This window comes from Polyodon spathula, chromosome 1 (genome assembly GCF_017654505.1).
Source record: "Polyodon spathula isolate WHYD16114869_AA chromosome 1, ASM1765450v1, whole genome shotgun sequence".
Lineage (NCBI taxonomy): Eukaryota > Metazoa > Chordata > Actinopteri > Acipenseriformes > Polyodontidae > Polyodon > Polyodon spathula.
Window position 1 is genome coordinate 64,966,459 of NC_054534.1, and position 17,960 is coordinate 64,984,418.

Sequence of the window (17,960 nt, forward strand, 5' to 3'; positions counted from 1 at the left end):
TTTTGATGCTAATGATAAACAAAATGGACAGCCTTCTAGGTACAGTGACCCATTATGTACTGTAAAGTTACTGCAACTGATTCAAATCCTTGCTTAGTTTGTGTTTCAGGATTGAAACACAGCATTATTCATGGCTGTGTTCTGCACTTACTTCAGCGGATGGGGTTAGTGGCCACAGACCTGGTCTGATTGCCTGAGATGATTTGTTAAATTGAATAATAAATATCAGTAATTGATGAGTTTTACTGTGCATGTTAGCCAGCATGTGGAAATGTGCAAACATTCTAGCTACACTTGCAAGTGTACCTTGTGCATGTTTACTTTAAATGCACTGCTACACACATACACTAAGGCAGTTCTGAGCACCAGTAAACAGTAACAGGACAGTTTCCATGGTTACGCCTGACATTCACAAGGTGATAGATAGTCACCACTATGGGGTTTAACCTTCACTACACTGGTGTTAAAGACAATGCACAACACAATTAGGAGTCTGCTATAATTGCGAGAGTTCACTGGCTTCAAATGATTGGGCATTTATGCAACTAATTCAAGTTTTAGACCTATAGCCACGGCCAAAAGTTTTGCATCACCCTATAGTATTAACAGATATTGCTTCATAAAGTTCAACGAAACCTGCTGAATAATGTTACATTAACATAATTAATTACATACCACTTTGTAGTCTTGCATATACTTAATGAAAAACTGACAATTGAAAAATTTAACATTTCAAAAACAAACACAAAATACTACAGCACTATTATGGAGTCCGGTAGACTTTTGCGATATCATTTTGTAGTTTATTTGATTATACAATGTTAAATAAAAGATCCAAGTTATGTTTATAGGTAGTTTTTTGTTTTGTTTTTTTTCTTTAAAATGTATGTCTTAATTCCCAAATTCTAGGTAATGCAGAACTTTTGGTCATAGCTGTACAGTTGTTTCACAGATGTTTGTTTCCAAAGATTATTTGTTTAAATGTGTTTGAAGAAAAATCTACATGGTATGTTACTTGTTTGTAGTTAAAGCACAGTGCAGAAAGCCTCAATAAAGCTTCAGAAACAGCATACAATCACAGAGGTTAACATCCAAACTGTGCCAAAAACTCTTTATTTAAATACATTTAACAATACAGACATTTCTTAGTTTTTTCACAATTCCCCTAGCAAAGGCATACCTCAGGTACAGAACACCCACATCACATTACTGATATACTCAGAATAGACAGCTCTAAGTGCAAAATAATCAATCACTCCACTTTTGTTACACCTCCACCATTAGACAACATCTTGGTTACTTAATTGTGATTATAAAACTTAAAAGGCAGAAGCACACTTAGTCATGTATGTACAGACACTCAGTTGTGACAAGGTTGACAGTACAATCAACATAACCCACGTTTTAAGGGAAGACTTGTCAGGGTTTTTTTTTTTTTTTTTTTAATTATTTAAATGCTACATACAGTATAATGAAATATCATTACAATATCAAAGCATAGTAATTATCCTGTATGACTGGTTTTATCTTGTTATTAAAATTAGGTTTTATGATTGCTATGATTGCTACATGCAATACCATGCAACTACAACCTGTAGTCTAAGAGATGGAGGTACAAAGCAATCTTTTAATCCAATCTACCTGCACAAAGATAAAAAAACACCACCTACCGTTTATAGCCAACTACATCCTGCTTATGTTAACTGTCATATACACTACAGCATACTGTCATTTAATCTTTTTTTCTATAGAAAACATTTCTAAAAATGTGTTAAAATGGTCCTGCCCCGATGACATCATTAGAGTTTAAAAGCCTCGCCATAGGCTGACCACAAATTCAAAATGTGCTAGGGAATTCCAACATGAATTTGAAACACGTTTTAGCCACATGTCAGCAATGGACAATGAAAATTAGATGCTGCAGCTGACCAGAGAAGCAATTTCTTTGTACAGGACCAGATTGCTTTATTTGCATTTGAGATCTTTAAGATTCTCATTTTGAGTGCGTCTGTCAACTGCTGAACTCATCTACCCCGGCTGGATGATGAGTTGGGAGGTTTGTAATGTAAAATGATAGCATAATAGTGCTTTTTCTTTTGTGCGTTTCTTTCCATACTTGTGTAATTTGTGTACAAGCAAATGACCCAAAGGATAGCCTTGTGACAGGAAAAGAAAATATTAATGAAAATTTAAAAGTGTGTATTTAACAAACCTCCCAATAAATGAACGCCTCCTGTTCAACAAAGTTTGATACAGGCAAGCATCACAATCACATTTAACATCCAGAAATATCTTAAATGTTTTTATTAAATTTTTTAAAGCTATTGTTTTTTTAAACTATCACGTAAGCATCTTATCAGGGTCCACAACTAGGGTGAAGAGATTAGGGTTGTGCTATGTAGAGCCAAAAAAAATGCAATACACACATCTGAAAACCGGCTTAACAATACAATCACATTTCTGTATTTACAGATTGCAAAAATAAAGATACATTGCAATGCAACTAATGAAACTAGAGAGATGTGGAAAGAGTCTCTTTCATCTCAGTCTTACCAAAGAAGAAATACAACACACGCACACTTTGTAACAGCTTCACGACAAAGGTATTAAACTCCTGCAGCCTGAAATTATTTTCAAATTTCCCTGTTAGAAACAGACAGACGTTTGCTTTTAAGCAATACGGCCACAAAAGGGTTAAGTATTTTTGGTCCCGGGCTTACAACTTTCACACTGTTTAACCTGTGACCACAGCTGCAGTAATGCTAGACATCACGAGACCAGCTTGAACTCAAGTTAAAAGCAATGCCATCTTAGTTATACCAGGTTAATGATATCACGGCCACACTGTGCTAGCACAACATTGCAAACTGAAAACTTCGACCAGCTTACCATTTAAAAGAATAATGTATTTACAGAAATAAATCTTGCACTAAAACAGCATCAATTTTTGCCAGTGACAGAAAATATATAAATATCAATATATACATATATACAAATATGAGTGGCCTGTATGCAAAGCACTTTTTTTTTTTTTTAATTACTACAGTCAGGTTGCCAAGCAACCTTTTTTAAACAACATTTCAATATTTTTACTGTACATACTAAAAATCCTTCTGGTGATCTATTTGTTAAACCCTGTATTTCCTCTATTTTATACCAGCTCAATTTCAAAATAACAAATCATACTCTCTTCAAGCACTGTTTTATTTGTCGAAGAACAACTTTAATCTTTAGATAAATAACTGTGGCACAGAATCAGCTGAACTAGGTCGATAAACACCACTGGTTTCAATACTACTCAGGGCATGACAGGGCATGGTAAAAAAGATTTGCGGAGGTACTGTACTGCATGTACAAATCTTCTCATTTAGAATACCTGATGCACTGGTAAGTAGCTAGATGAATCTGCTTGTTAAGCAAGCTTTAGGTTAATCTTTATAATAAGCTTCTAGTAAAAGGAGCCGACAACCTTTTTGTAAAAAAGGGTTTAGCTGGCATTAGATTCTACTTTGAATATTAAAATGAATGTCATTTACACATTTAAATTCCTATAACTGTGGTGTCCTTTCTTTTTAGCAACAATTTCTGAAAACAAACAATTCACAATATATTAAACGTTATTTCCTTAGTATTTTTTGTGGCTGTATTTGTTCCCTTGTCCTCCGAGTACCTTTACTCAATGTATCTGCTCACCAATATAGTTAGCAAACAATATATTTTTCCTAGAATTGCATTTAAGGTCAACTATGCCCCATGGTTTCTCCTTACAGCATGGTGCACTGCATACTGATCATATTGCACATTGGTTGTTAGTGGTAACAATGGAACTGTTTTCATGCCCATCTTCCACTGGAGACAAAGCTGCGGCTGAATGAGAAGCTGACATCGGCATTCTTGTGTTTTCCCCAGGCACCAAACGGGACTACAATGATTGTGCTGTTGTCTTCTGAACCATACTGAAGGGCCTGTAAATAAAAACACAAAAATTGCTTAAAATTCCTAAGAAGTCCCAAAGAGCTAGTTACGGATTTCAGATGATCAGTCATTGGACAAAAGAACAATGGGCTAGATTTTTACATACAATTGTCGGTAGATTTGAAATTTAGTGTGTTTATTTTTACTTTTAGAATTATAACAAAAAAAAAAAAAAGAGCGAATAAAACAGGAACCCAGTCGTAATAGGAGTTAAGACTAATGACTATTGGTCGTCACCGCGGCCACGGAAACCATGAATTTGGACATTTGTTTCCGCTCAGCATGAAAATAGGAAAGGAGCAGTTCACGTCTTTTGAATTGGTTTCAGTGTAAAGTTAAAGTGGTTAGCAAAAATCACATAAAGGTAAATACTTACACAGAACTACAAAAGTGGCCAAATTAAGTTCTAAGCAACGAGCAGAGCAATATCTCAAACAATTTAATGAAAGCGCAGGGAGCAGCTTTAAGTAGAAACAAACTTCAAATTAACAGAAGTCTTTTGTGCAGAAAATATACCTCTGTATACACCTGATAATGCAAAACTTAAAGCGAGGGCGGTTTACAGTTCTGCAGAAGCATGAACCCCGATTTGCAGCTCTTACAGTCGTTCCTGTGAGTTGCTTAACCTGTCAACAGTGTAAATGCAGAACCATCCTTCTAATCCTTTAATATACTTGTAATATCAAAACCACAGATGTGTTTAAATAGACATTAACGAAAAGGATATAGTAAAATTCTCAATTTACAACCAGAACATTTATTTTAATCTACATTTCGGACAAGGTATATATGTTAAAATTAAAAGGTAAGCATATTCCTATTATATATTTTTTTTGTTTGTTTGTTTTTAAAAGTACTGTTAAAATAAAAAAATAAAAAAAAACAATTGATGTTTTCTTTTGACTAGAAGCATGTGTTAAAGAAAACAATTATATACACATGCTAAATACATTAAATATGGTTTACTTTGCACAAATACTACAATATTACAAAATATTACATTCATAAATATATCTAAGTTCAAATCTTTGTAGCCATGACCATTCCATGAAATGGTCTATTTTTAGCTGTGACTGTACTGTGATTCCTACATATTTTTACTGTGAAAAAAATCACATCCTTACTAATGCCCACTAAATAGGGAATGGCAGCTCAGCCACTAGTACAGTGGATAGCACACAACAGATAACCATGCATCTTTTGTTAACAAGCACATTCACAGCTCAGATAATTTATTTAGAAAGTGAACTGAGAATGATTACTTACTGAGACAAAGTCTAATTTCCTCAGTGTACCAAACAACTTGATGAATGACTCACACAGTTTAAGCCAAGGATATGAAATGTTTTTTTTTTCATATTTAAAAAAAACAAACAAAACAAAACAGTAGATCTTACCAAAACAAGAGACTAGTAGATTAAATTTATCTGGCAAGAACTTCAAGAGACTAATCCAAGAAGCACATAAAAGAAAGAACTGTTCAGTTTGCATTCATTCTGGTGGTTAGACTACGCTAAAGTAACACCAAGACCTTGTGCACACGTACTGCCCAAAGACAAACATCTGCTAAACTTCAGTGTAGAACTGCAAATCCAAGGTCACCACCAAATTCCTGTGGAATCTCTATACTGCATCAATCCCCATCATCATCACTTTGAAAATGAATTACCTATAACTAAAGAGACTGAACGCTTTTAATTCTGTTTTTAAACTTGGAAGCTTTAATATCCAAACAAGCCACCAGCATTTAATATTTGGCCATCTATTATTTTCTGAGGTTTAACTATCGAGACAAGTTATATTTTTCAGAGTTATTTCCCCCCCCCACTAGAATTCCTAATTTAGATGCAAGTTGTTCCATATTATGTTAAGCATTATTGGTGCATTGCACAGTTTAATCAGTTAACTGTTTAACTTATATGCAGTACAAATAAACTGAATTAGTTTACTGAAATGCTAGTTTTTGTATTTTTTTTTTTTTTTTAATTAAATGTGGCTTAGTAAACCTGTTTCTTGAGAAATTTGAGAGTATATTTCTATTTCACAGACAGAAAGAAAAAACACAAAAGCAGACAAATTGATAAGCTAGATCTGGATAGCATCAGTCAGCCTTGTCTCATACCTGTTCAGAGATCACCTGAGCAGCTTCAAACGGATCATGGCACTGGTTGATGACATCACAGATCTCCTGACTGTTCATGATGAAATTGATCCCGTCTGTCGTCAGCGCCAGGAAAGAATCATAAGAATGATGCAGCTGAAATTACAGAAAAGTAAAGAACCAGGTGTAAATAACTAATTTTGTTGTACCTTCTTTTCCAAAGGCTAGAATAACTATTTCGTCCCTTGAGTGATATGTATTGCCCTACATATCTTCAAATACACTGTTCAAAGCATCCATTTTTTAATAGTCGCCCCTTATGTTTTGTATTTCCCCCCCCCCGATTCCGATTTGGTTCTGCCCAATTGTTGCGTTTTAGTGAACTGTAAGCTTTCGGGACATGCTGCATCAATTCTAACATAACACTGAGACGGTCGAAAAGACACAAGACGGTGGTTGTGGTGAGGGGGGTTGAGATCCAAGCACTGCTCTGTACCCTTTTTAAATAAAGAAAGATGTAGTTTACTTGTTTGATAAAAAAATTTGCTTAGCACTTGTGAATAGACAAAATGTATTTTGGTTTTTTACAATACATAAAGCATTCCCATTACTATTACAATACTGTTCAAACATTCAAGTGTTGGAATGTACGTTAAAACCTTCTCTTATCAGACAAACATTATATTTGACTTACTTAAGCCCACCAACTTAGCTTGTTGTGTGGTGTGGAGACTAAATATAGAAGAGCTGTCACACCTTATTAAAGTCAGGGCTCCCCCAGTAGTCCTTGATCAGTCTATATTCATTGTTTATTTTGTGTTGTTGCTGTACACACACTCATGATGAGGTACAGCTAACTTTAGACTGTGACTGAAGCCAGCAGCATTTCCTACCCCATTGCTGACCCAAGCGTCTGGTGATATACCACAATGCAGGACTGTTGTGTGTCCTGCCCTTTTACCAACAGTTCACATTGTCCAGACTTACATTAACCCTTTTTGTCTCCGGCTCAGCAATGACTCCTTTGTGCTTCAAGTCAAAATCTCCGATACTCCGTGTCATAGCAAGCCTGCCATTGACATTTGGCTGGCCAAGGCTGTTCCAGGCCACAAAACCACCACTTTTCTTTATCCTAGGAGACAAAAGAAGACAGCGACAGAAGTTAGAAATAGAAGTGAATAAAGCAATACTATATGACAAAAAAAAGAACTGAAGGGTGTGCTGGTTAGCCATTTCTCTACCTTTCATTAGCTTCAATACTGTTTTCAATTAATAAGACCCATATCATACCCTCTCAAGGAAGTCCCTGGTTCATTATTACGAACCATTTGCTCCGAGAATTTAAACCGCTTCCTTCCTCCACCAGATCTGTGAGCTTGTTCTGTGAGCAGCACAATACTGTTACCAGCAGTCCAGATAAGCTGCATACCTACAATTTTTACACTTTACACAATCTGAATTACGCACTAAATTAAAATGTAATGTGTAAAAATACACATAGCAATTCTGCTGTACAGCTTGCCTACCACCCCCCCCCCCCTGCCCTAAAACATCCACTGACTACATTTCCCAGAATACAATGTCTTCATTTACTAGGAATTTGTACACAAGAAAAACCAACACAACAAACATTATCCAATCTCTGGCTAGCCCTGTTGTCTTTGCAGCCAATCACAGTAAGAATAAAAAATGCGCTGAACCGATAAACACACACACGTGGTTGCACAGTAGTTCAAAGTAACACTGCAGTTAAAATGGAAGGTTCTTTTTTAATTTAAAAGGATGCACAGTATATAAAATTGAGAGCAATGTTACATTTTACCCCCAAAAAACACATTTTACTCTCTCAGTGTTAAAATTAGAGGGTAAGTTACTCCCAGACCCAAAACCTTATCTAGAGCGCTGACTGGAGCTGACCATTTTTTTCAATGGGCTTGACACAAACAAGATTGACAATATTGTTAAAAGTTTTTAGTAACTACAACTTCAGTTGTAAAATAGTCAAAGACTGAAAACAGGACCCATGCAAATCAAGTGGAAGCAATGACCACTATTTAAATTTTTCACAGTTCAGGAGCAAGGGCTGTGTGGAGGAGCACCTTGCGAAACTGATAGTAGGAGCGAAGTGCTTTGTGACTTAGAGATTGATTTGAGATTACATGGTTTTCTCCTTGGGTCGCGGAGAGCCAAGTTCACGGAGGTGATATCGAACCGATTGGCCTCCAAAACTGGGAAGCAATCTACACTTCCCCCAAGGGGAATCTAGAGGTGAGAGAATGGGAAAAAGAAAGCGAGTTAGGATAGGTTTGGCCGGGGGTCCTCTTGGGCGTGCGGATAACCTTACTGGCGGAGGAAGAGGTCAGCGCAGCTGGGTCTCTAAGGTTGGGAAGTGAGCTTCACTCCACCCTCCCAGAGGGAGAATGCTGCAGAGGTGGAGCAGCAAAATAGAAAATAGCAGACTGGAGGAGGAATGGAGAATGGTAGAAAACAAAAAACGCAAGACAGAGAGCAAGTGCATGACTTGGGGTTTAAATAGGGGTTTAGCAGATATTACTGGCAGGATGGAATTTAGCAAATATTATTGGCAGGACGTAATGGCCCCGAACCACAAAAAGGTTACAAGAACATCAGGCTTGTACTGACGTGATTATCAATGAGCAGGACAGCAGACCAACAGGGTGTGGCTGAACATGTGAAATTAAGTCCACTATATGATTTAGTAAGGCAGTAAATGTTTATTCACTACAGGAAAAATACAAATCCTAAACTGTATAGTATTTTACAAAACGTTTAACCCAAAATGTACTGTTTTGAGGGTGTTGCATTAATTATCTCATCATAATTTATAGTATATTAACGCTCTCATCCACTGCAATTGAGCACATTACTATGTGATATTTACAACACAACTAGAAGCCACATGAACAACTCCTGCACATGCTGTGGAAGTTTAGGAAAAACAGCTTGGATTTTCCACTTTAAATTAATAAGATTTGTTTAAAATTCTCCTTTGTTTAAATTATATACCCCAGGAACGTGCAGTATATAATATGAAGTGTGATCATTACAGCATAATGTTTTGAACATACTAAATTAGTCATCCTGCCTTATCATAATGCCACAGTGGAAGATATGAGCCTGGTTTGCCTACATACCTTTCCTTCTCATCTTTCCGCTCAGGAGTGTGGTCCACCGTCAGCTTGCTGGCCTTCCCCTTCCTGGACAGCATGGCCCGGCTGTCGCCCACACTGGCTACGACCAGCTCGATCCCGTCACGCAGCAGGGCCACCGTCGCTGTGGTGCCAGCGCACAGCAGGGAGGCTACAAGCACCAGGAAACACACATGCGTCAGTGTACCACCCATGCTCAGACAACCCATCGCATACAATAAAACCTGGCATAGACATTTTGGTTTATTTAAATAAAAAGGGACATTTGGTTTTAAATCAGAACACTACATCTGCATGATTTCTACTGCTAAATAATTCATTACACGGCATGCATGTCTTGGTTAGAAAAGACAGGTTTACAACAAGGTTAAATGCAGAACTTAGGATCAGGTAAAAGACAACAGCAGCAAGCATTTGATTTGAAAGTTCCGTTTCTTATTTCTTCAGGCTTAAGCCAACACATTTTCAGAATTGTTGTATTCATGTTCAATAAGAACTGTATGTCTAAAAGATAATGAAAATTACTGGGACATGCATATCTTTGAAAAGGACACAAGCAGAATATTTTTATCCTTTTAGCATTGAGTTAAAAGCAGGCACATGTTGAAAAGAGTGGTGGTTCAGTCCAGAAATACTACATACATAAATGCACGCCAGATATTTATTAACCTCTGGTGTTTTTATATAGGTCAAGGTGTTATAACACGGAAATCTATTTTAGAATTATATTTACCACTACAAACAGTAAATCAAGGAGGGGGAGAACAGAAATCCACTGCGGTCTGCTACTAAAATGAGGTCAGAAGTGGTAATATCCACATCTTGAGGATTTATCCCAAGGACAAATCCACCACAGAAGTGACTTGATTTGAGACGTGTGCAGAAATACATAAGAACTGAGAGAAATTAACTACATCCACAATCTAAGTGCAAAAAAGGTGTTTGCTTCTGTTTTTTGTGCCAATATGGATGAGACTTCACATAAATCTAAAGGCAGGTGCTTAAATAGAACAGAAGACAGTCAAACTGAAGTCCTAATGCTCAAATTATTACAGGAGGAACTTTTGTTACCTTCACTGCACAACATTCTTGCCCAAAGCCAAGTAAAAGATCAAGCTAACTGACATGAAGCCATCTTGTTAAGTGGACCTAGATTGAAATGAGCAATTAATAATCGAAACAGGGTTTCTTTTGAAATAAGCACCCATAGTAAGTACTATACAATGTTAACAATGGCAATAACAGCGACACTCTCACTCAATAAATAAGAGAGAAAGATGAACAGGAAATAAAACAGGCTATCATCCAAGGGTAGCTTGGTTCTTTTTATAAGAGCAACAAACGATTAAAAAAATAAAGTGGATTGATGTCATAGAAACTGCCAATTGCCAATACTTCATTGCTTATTCATAAAGCTTTATACTCATCCTTTAAGAAATCACATTCTTCAGACGTATTCAAAATGTATAAAATGTGTGGGCACCAGGAACTGGAAGTAAAACACTTCAGAAAACAAAGGACTTCTTGGTACTGGTCTAACAGGGAAGGCAAGAATGGTTTGTGTGAATGTGTGGATTTACATGGCCTCTAAACTGTAAGGTATATTAATAGCAACACTAAATCATTTATTATTATTATTATTATTATTATTATTATTATTATTATTATTTGTTTATTTAGCAGACACCTTTATCCAAGGAGACTTACAGAGACTAGGGTGTGTGAACTGTGCATTGGCTGCAGAATCACTTACAACAGTGCCTCACCTGAAAGACAGAGCACAAGGAGTAAGTGACTTGCTCAGGGTCACACACTGAGTCAGTGAGTGAGCCAGGATTTGAACTGGGGACCTCCTGGTTACAGGACCCTTTCTCTTTTTAAAAAAAAAAAAAATCATTAAAGTGGGCTCAGAAAAAATGTATAAATCTGATTCTTCATAGACCTTAATTCACTCTATTTGTATTGCATGCAGTAATTTATTAATATAGGGTTAAAGAGCAGCAGTATTTAAAATAGTTAATTAATAAATGATTACACAGAAGAGCCCACCTAACAGTTATGAGGTATCAAAATGAGAAGACCTCTTGTTGTATGAAGATAGAGTCAAATATCACACAGTTCTCAATCAACTTTTTAAAAATGTATTTCTGGGTGCCAAACGAAAATGTGGGAAGGGTTATATGTATTTATATGAATTCATACGTGTAAATAAAAGCACAGCACTTGCCCTTTTTTCAATGTATCAGCAAGCATCTTAAATACACTGCTTAACCCTTTTCCAAGAAATAGAACCAATCTTCTGTTGTTGCCAGTGGCAGCCCTGGAATAGAGCCATCAGGCACTAGAAAGAAATAGCCAGGGGTATTCTCATTCTAGATCTGGCCTGTATTCATGCCCAAGTATTTTTACGGGTTTTTATAATAATATTTAGTTATATATGTGGCATGCTTAATTTCTAAAGAGTATTTTGTTGTTGCCTTTTTAGAAGCGTGTATGTGTCTATCATTTAATGCAGGTGACCGCAGCCATGTGGCGTACTTTGCATTGCATTTGGTTGTCTCATATTTATTCTTGCAATAGATCTTTGACAGGATGTCTGTGCAGCACTAACCCTGTTCAAAGCAGATGAAACACAGGTAAAAGTTAAGTGCTGCAGTGTAAATTAAAACTAGGACAGCAGCAGCAGTTTCTGCAGCAAGAAATAAAAAACAGCTTTAAGGCAGTTTCTAGAAAACGTGATCAGCTCGTCAAAAGCGTATCTAAAAAGTGTTAAGTAAATTAACATGACTATTTTTTAATGCAAAAAAAAAAAAAAAATAAAATAAAATAATAAGAAACATATCATTCCCTGACAGTTGATACTACAAAACTAGTTGTTTTTCACTCACTGCACAGTTTTTAGTGTCATCTCAATTAAAGTGTGAGAGAGAGAGAGAGAGAAGATGAGGAACCTTCCAGGAACCGCTGGACTCCTTCACCTGGGATAAAATTAAGCAGGTCTCCTTCCACTGAATCCCAGCAAATAAGTGTCCAGGGCCTCCAGTGACTGTAAGCTGGTCAGCAGCTCTGCCACAAATAACACGTACACAGAGGCAAATAGGACATTTCACGAAGGAACAGCGGCCACACATTAAATCACCTGCAACACCAGGGCCTACACCAATAAGAGCTCCAAAATGGGTTTTCTAGAAGTGTTTAGCACTTTTGAATATTTCCCATACATAGCACTACCCAGTGTTGCAAGATAAAATGTATCATGGTAAATGCCACAGTAACATAAACGATGGGAGTGTTAGCTAAAGTACCAAGTGTAGCTTCTATTAATACTTCTAACAATAAAAAAAACTATTCCAGTGAAAAAATGGACATTGACTGTCGAGTTTAAAATGTTTTGGGCTGCTCCTTTGAATGCATCTCTTTTGTAATAAAGCTTTAGTAAGCTCAATTGTTGTATGTTATCAACAGGGATCGTAGGAATCCATTTGTTGCGGAAAACCACAGATTTTTTATTCTGTTAGAGAATTTTTATGTTTGCAAAAAAAAAAATGCAAGGCTTTCTTTGGTTGTTTATAACCAAATTAATACACTTATCATATACAATCATTGACACAGGCAATTTTGCTTTAAATTTAGTAAACATACTTGTTCAATAAAACTGCTTCTGGTGAAAGAGACACACTCCCGTCACATTCATGCTGAAACATAGCTGCATTTTACTTCAGTGTGTTTTTACTACAACAAGCTGTTTAAAGATGCCAAAACCAATAAAAATCACCCCTAAAGATCAGGTCAATGAGTTTGGCAATACCCATCCAGGTGATAAAGACTAACTCGAGATAAAGTGATATAAATACTGTTTTTTTTTTGTTAAACAAATAACTGTTATTCAATAGTATTGTTTCTGTAGCTTATAATGTGACATGGGGGGGGGGGGGGGGGGCACTCAATTTTAGCCTTTTATTTTAATTGTGGAATATAATTAGTTTAAGAAAAATTGTCTTTTACTGTTGTGTTAAGACAGACACTGCAAAATTCTGTGCCTTGAAATGCTTGTTAGCACAGTTTGGACTGGGACTACTGTGAAAATGTTAATAAAAACACATAATGACAACACCATGTAACAATTTTTTTTTTTTTTTTTTTTTTTGTTCCTGGGTAGTAAGTGTTATTTCCTAATTGCTTATGCCTCAAAAGTATAGAACATGGCTATTATTCCCCACAAACTTTGCTTTTGTGACCAGGACAGTGATATTTCAAAATATCACTATTTCCAGTGGGAAAACGGGCAAATTTGTGTCTTTTCGTTCACATAAAGTCAGAAAAAAACAACATATGAATCCAAATTAACAGTATAATCGTAAATCTTGAAAAACTACTCACTTCTAAGTCTTTTGTAGTCATTTTTGTATTACTTTAGTATAAATACATGTTAATTTGGATTCATATGTTGTTTTTTTCTGACTTTATGTGAACAAAAAGACACAAATTTGCCCGTTTTCCCTTTGGAAATAGTGATATTTTGAAATATCACTGTCCTGGTCACAAAAGCAAGGTTTGTGGGGAATAATAGCCATGTTCTATACTTCTGAGGCATAAGCAATTAGGAAATAACACTTACTACCCAGGAACAAAAATTGTGCTACATAGTGCAATCAGATTAACTGATAATCTAATATTACATATTATTTTACAAGAGAAATTGTGTAGAATTATGACAGAACTGGTAAATGTTGTAATAAGTTCAATGGTCTGATGTGGGAGGTCCATAACAATACTGTATTGTTTTTGCTTTGTGTAACATTGCCTCATAATCCGCTGCCTTGGTCTTTGCCTAGCAACACTGTTTATTAAACAGACTTTATATTGCTTGTGGAAACTGCATAGATCTACTCATATATTCTTAGCTGAATGTATTAGAGAGTCATAATTGCACGCTGTATTGAAAAATATATTTGAACGTGAATTAAAAATAAAATGTACCGTTTTTGTAAATATTAATACATTTTCATATAAATTGGGTAATACAATGATTCATTTTAACGTATTACCAATAAAACATATCGATTGTAGATAGAAAATGTCCTTACAAAACAATGCAAATCACAATGGCTCCAATACTGCACCATCTACAGAGTGTCCATGGAAGTAACAGCAGTGCTTTTTTAAAAAAAAAAAAAAAAAAACTGTTACAATTTTAAAAGCTTTTTTTTTTTCCATAAATGTTAAATAAGCGCTAGAAATCATGGGACAACATAATGACCCATTTTATCTGGAATAGCCTTTAACTTGTGCCAAGAAAAAAAAGCCGCTTTGCTAATTACAGAGCTAGTAGTTTACAGTGAAATCGACTGCTGTGTGTGTCACAGTTTGTGTCTCAGCACTGTAGGGGTTATTTTTTTTTATTTTGAAGAGGAAATAGCTTCTCATCATTATTCATGCCCACTATGAGTAGATTATCTCGTGGTTTTCTTGTCAGTGAAGCTAACAGAAAATGTGCAACGAGCAAAAGAAAGAAGCCTCTTCATGTACTGCTAGCAGCACGTTTATAATCAAACAATATGAAATTACTGTACAACAAATGCGATATTTCCATTGTTTTGACTATTCTTTTATAATTATGTACAAATGCAATGTTAACACTTAGTATGGCAGGGGTTATTTTTTGCCAATACTTCACTAAAATGGCATGCAAACCTACAACTAACACATGGTTTTCAATGTAAATGCAGTGTTTGTACAAAAATATGATCATTATATTGTTTTATTATTTATCCAAACAATCTCCAATGTGTTCATTATTATACCTACCATTCGCAGAGAGGTTTATATGCTTTGCCAATGCTTTGTCTATTTCCAGGAATGCTTTGGTCAGCACCAGCTCCAAGTTATCTTCTTCAGCTATGCAATCCCTACAGTAGAAATATTAGAAGATACCATTTTTTGTATTAATGATTACGATACAATCAGTAACTTGGAAGTGACATATGAATACTTAGGCAATGAATGCTAAGGTTTACAATATTAAATTGTTGCATTAAAAAAAGTTTAAGAAAAGTCAAAAGGAAGAAAGAAAACAACCCTATTAATAACAGGAGTCATGCACAATGACTGACCACCTTGCACATCATTAATAAATCCATTAACATACAAGAACACCATTAACTTTACAAGGCAACATTCTTAACTTTACAAGCCAGCCAGAAAGAAGCACTGCAAGCATTTACAGTTCACCCCCAGGGTATGAATGACAGGTTCAAGCTGGCTAGCAAACCTACACATTAAAATCACCTACACAATGTATTTCTCCATGTATTTGTCACAGAAGTCGGCCGCCGCTGGTCCGCCGTGCCCGTCGAAAACAGCAAAGTAGAGGATGTTGTCAGTCATCTGGGCCACTTTGAACCGGTCCTCATTCTCTTGCCGCTTACCAATTTGCGAGGCACAGCCCACCTTGGACAGGCTCACTTTGGGAATGGGCTTGCCATACTTAATGCTGGAGGGCAGGTGGATGGGCTCGTCGATGCGGTTGTCCCAGATGCCGAAGTTATCCCAGGTGGTGGGGCGGCCACTGCTGTCAGGATCAAACCTGGAGGAGCTGAGCTCAGGGGTGGAGCTGGTGCGGAACAGGCGCTTGTCGTCATTCAGAACTCGGGAGGTCAGCAGCACCCGTCTTCTCACTTGGAATCCACCAGACCGGACCAAGTTCAAAAGAGCAGCTGCTGACATAACTCAGCCCTGTGCAGGCACCCAGAGGAAAACACCTTGTGCACTTCTTGAAAATCAGCTATCTTACTACACTTTCTGAAAGACAAGTGGGAAAACAACAAAGGCAGTTAATAAAACAGTATGACATTCATTAATCTTATTGAGATGATTAAAAATGCTGGGGCTCTAATGTACAGTAAAGGAGCTGGAATTGTCCATCTGCTGCACTGAAAGGATTGTGAGAAGCAAGCCAGTTGTAATCTGTCAGATGATCTGTGAAGAAACAGGGGATTATTATTAGCCCCAATTCACCTTTGTTTATATAAAGAAACACAGACATAAACATCACTCTTATGCCCACTACCAGGAAACATCTTTTTTTAAAAAATGAAGCGCACATTCCCCCAACTCAATCCCAGTGAAGAACTAAAATTAATAATACAATTTTCTTCTTGATGGGCAACAGTCTCATTCGTCTTTAGATATGACAAACCCAGACCTTAGCTTCGTGTTAGTTCCTTTTGGGATTTATGAATGACCTGCTGCTTCTACCACTGACGCACAAAAACACACATATTGTGACGTCAGTGCCTGCTGGTCGCTGCCCGAACCATTCAATCAGTATTGCATTACCCGAATCAGTAACTTGAAGGTAACACAACGAAAACTTTTCAAGTATTACTAACAGTAAACAGTGCACCGATCTAGCCAGTCCCTCTTTTTCGCAACAACCGGTTTTTATTATTATTATTCCTTCAATTAACCATGAAATCTATCGTTTCTGTAAATTGCGTTCCTCAAATAAAAGTAAGGTTCCTTTATGCTTTTTGTTTTTTTAATTATTTTTTTACTAGACATCAAAAAACTTACTTTGTAAATATACAGGGTGCGAGATAGTTGCCTTGATAGATCAGGCGCCTGGGTGATACGACCACAACCTATCTTGCCCGCCTGTTTTGACTATTGCATTGAAAATACGGTTCAGATAAAAGGGTAAGGTTTTGACAGTCGAATCAGATGACAGCCTAATCAGCCAATCAGAATAATCCTTAAAACTGTAGCCAGCCAATCGTTGACATACTTTAACATGTAAGGTTGTCATGTAAATATACCGTAGGCGTCAATGATTGACAGACTATCAGTCCAGTGAAGAACGAATTCAGCCTCCATGACAAATCATTTTGTCCAATCAGATACCAATACGGCGGGGTTGCAAAGCCACGGGGGCGGTTATTGTAGCAGTAGTAATCACGAAATGTGACTATTTGTTTATTTTGATTCCGTGATTACAGAAAACTGTGATGAGGCTCATACATACAATGCGACATTATACTAACATCCAGTATCCTAAAAAGTAACAAGATAATAGAAACCCATTTACAAGTAGTAGGCCTATGGGATTGATATATATATATATATATATATATATATATATATATATATATATATATATATATATATATATATATATATATATATATATATTTTCATACTGTTCAGTTTTTCTAAACAGTTTTTCTGTTCTTTACAACCAGAAACTAAACAGACTAGGTTAAATTGAAAAATGGAAGCTAAGATAACGCGCTGAAACAATAAGAAGCAACTAACACTACTTCTAGTTCGTCTTACGAATTCATTCTCACTTACCACTACTAAAGTACCGTTTACAGCGGACAGTACAGATATTTCAGTCAGCGTCACAGCAGTGCGGATATTGATGTGGTCGGTTATGCTAAGCATAGACAGCCCTTCATATATTTAAGCCGAAAGCCAAGAGCGCCTATCTTCTGTATGAAACTTCCATATTTGATGCAAGAATGGCTTGCATATGTGTGGCACGCCTCCTTTTCTTGCAGCTCGAGCATGCTGGGTGCATGCTTGTGTGATGGGCGTTTGAGAGCTGATCGAGATGATATTCGTCAGTGACACCCAGTAACAACAAGGAGTCATATTACAGGTTTCATTAGGATTCTTCTTGCTCGAAAAGTGCGAAAGAGCTTTAAACGTTT

At 36.5% G+C, this 17,960-nt stretch overlaps 1 protein-coding gene across 2 annotated transcripts; it reads right to left on the reverse strand.

The window, feature by feature from the left end:
• Positions 1-1,102: 1,102 nt before the first annotated feature.
• LOC121320892 (protein phosphatase 1K, mitochondrial-like) lies at positions 1,103-17,767 on the reverse strand. 2 transcript variants are annotated; one of them, XM_041259667.1, is made up of 7 exons: positions 17,599-17,767; positions 15,539-16,047; positions 15,055-15,155; positions 9,232-9,397; positions 7,064-7,208; positions 6,098-6,232; positions 1,103-3,965 (listed from the first exon to the last, which is right to left on the reverse strand). In XM_041259667.1, the coding sequence occupies exons 2-7, from the start codon at positions 15,970-15,972 to the stop codon at positions 3,834-3,836; spliced, it is 1,113 nt and encodes a 370-aa protein (XP_041115601.1). In that variant the 5' UTR covers positions 15,973-16,047; positions 17,599-17,767; the 3' UTR covers positions 1,103-3,833. The 2 variants fall into 2 exon arrangements, with proteins under 2 accessions (XP_041115601.1, XP_041115593.1); XM_041259659.1 differs by lacking the exon at positions 17,599-17,767 and adding an exon at positions 16,822-16,924.
• Between the last annotated feature and the right edge of the window lie 193 nt (positions 17,768-17,960).

Excerpts from the sequence above, each read along its gene's own strand:
- LOC121320892 (XM_041259667.1), bottom strand. The coding sequence starts at position 15,972 with ATGTCAGCAGCTGCTCTTTTGAACTTGGTCCGGTCTGGTGGATTCCAA. Across the intron at positions 15,156-15,538 it reads TACATGGAGAAATACATTGT|GGATTGCATAGCTGAAGAAG; the intron begins GTAGGTGATTTT and ends TTTCTACTGTAG. Across the intron at positions 7,209-9,231 it reads CGGAAAGATGAGAAGGAAAG|GATAAAGAAAAGTGGTGGTT; the intron begins GTATGTAGGCAA and ends TTTGTCTCCTAG.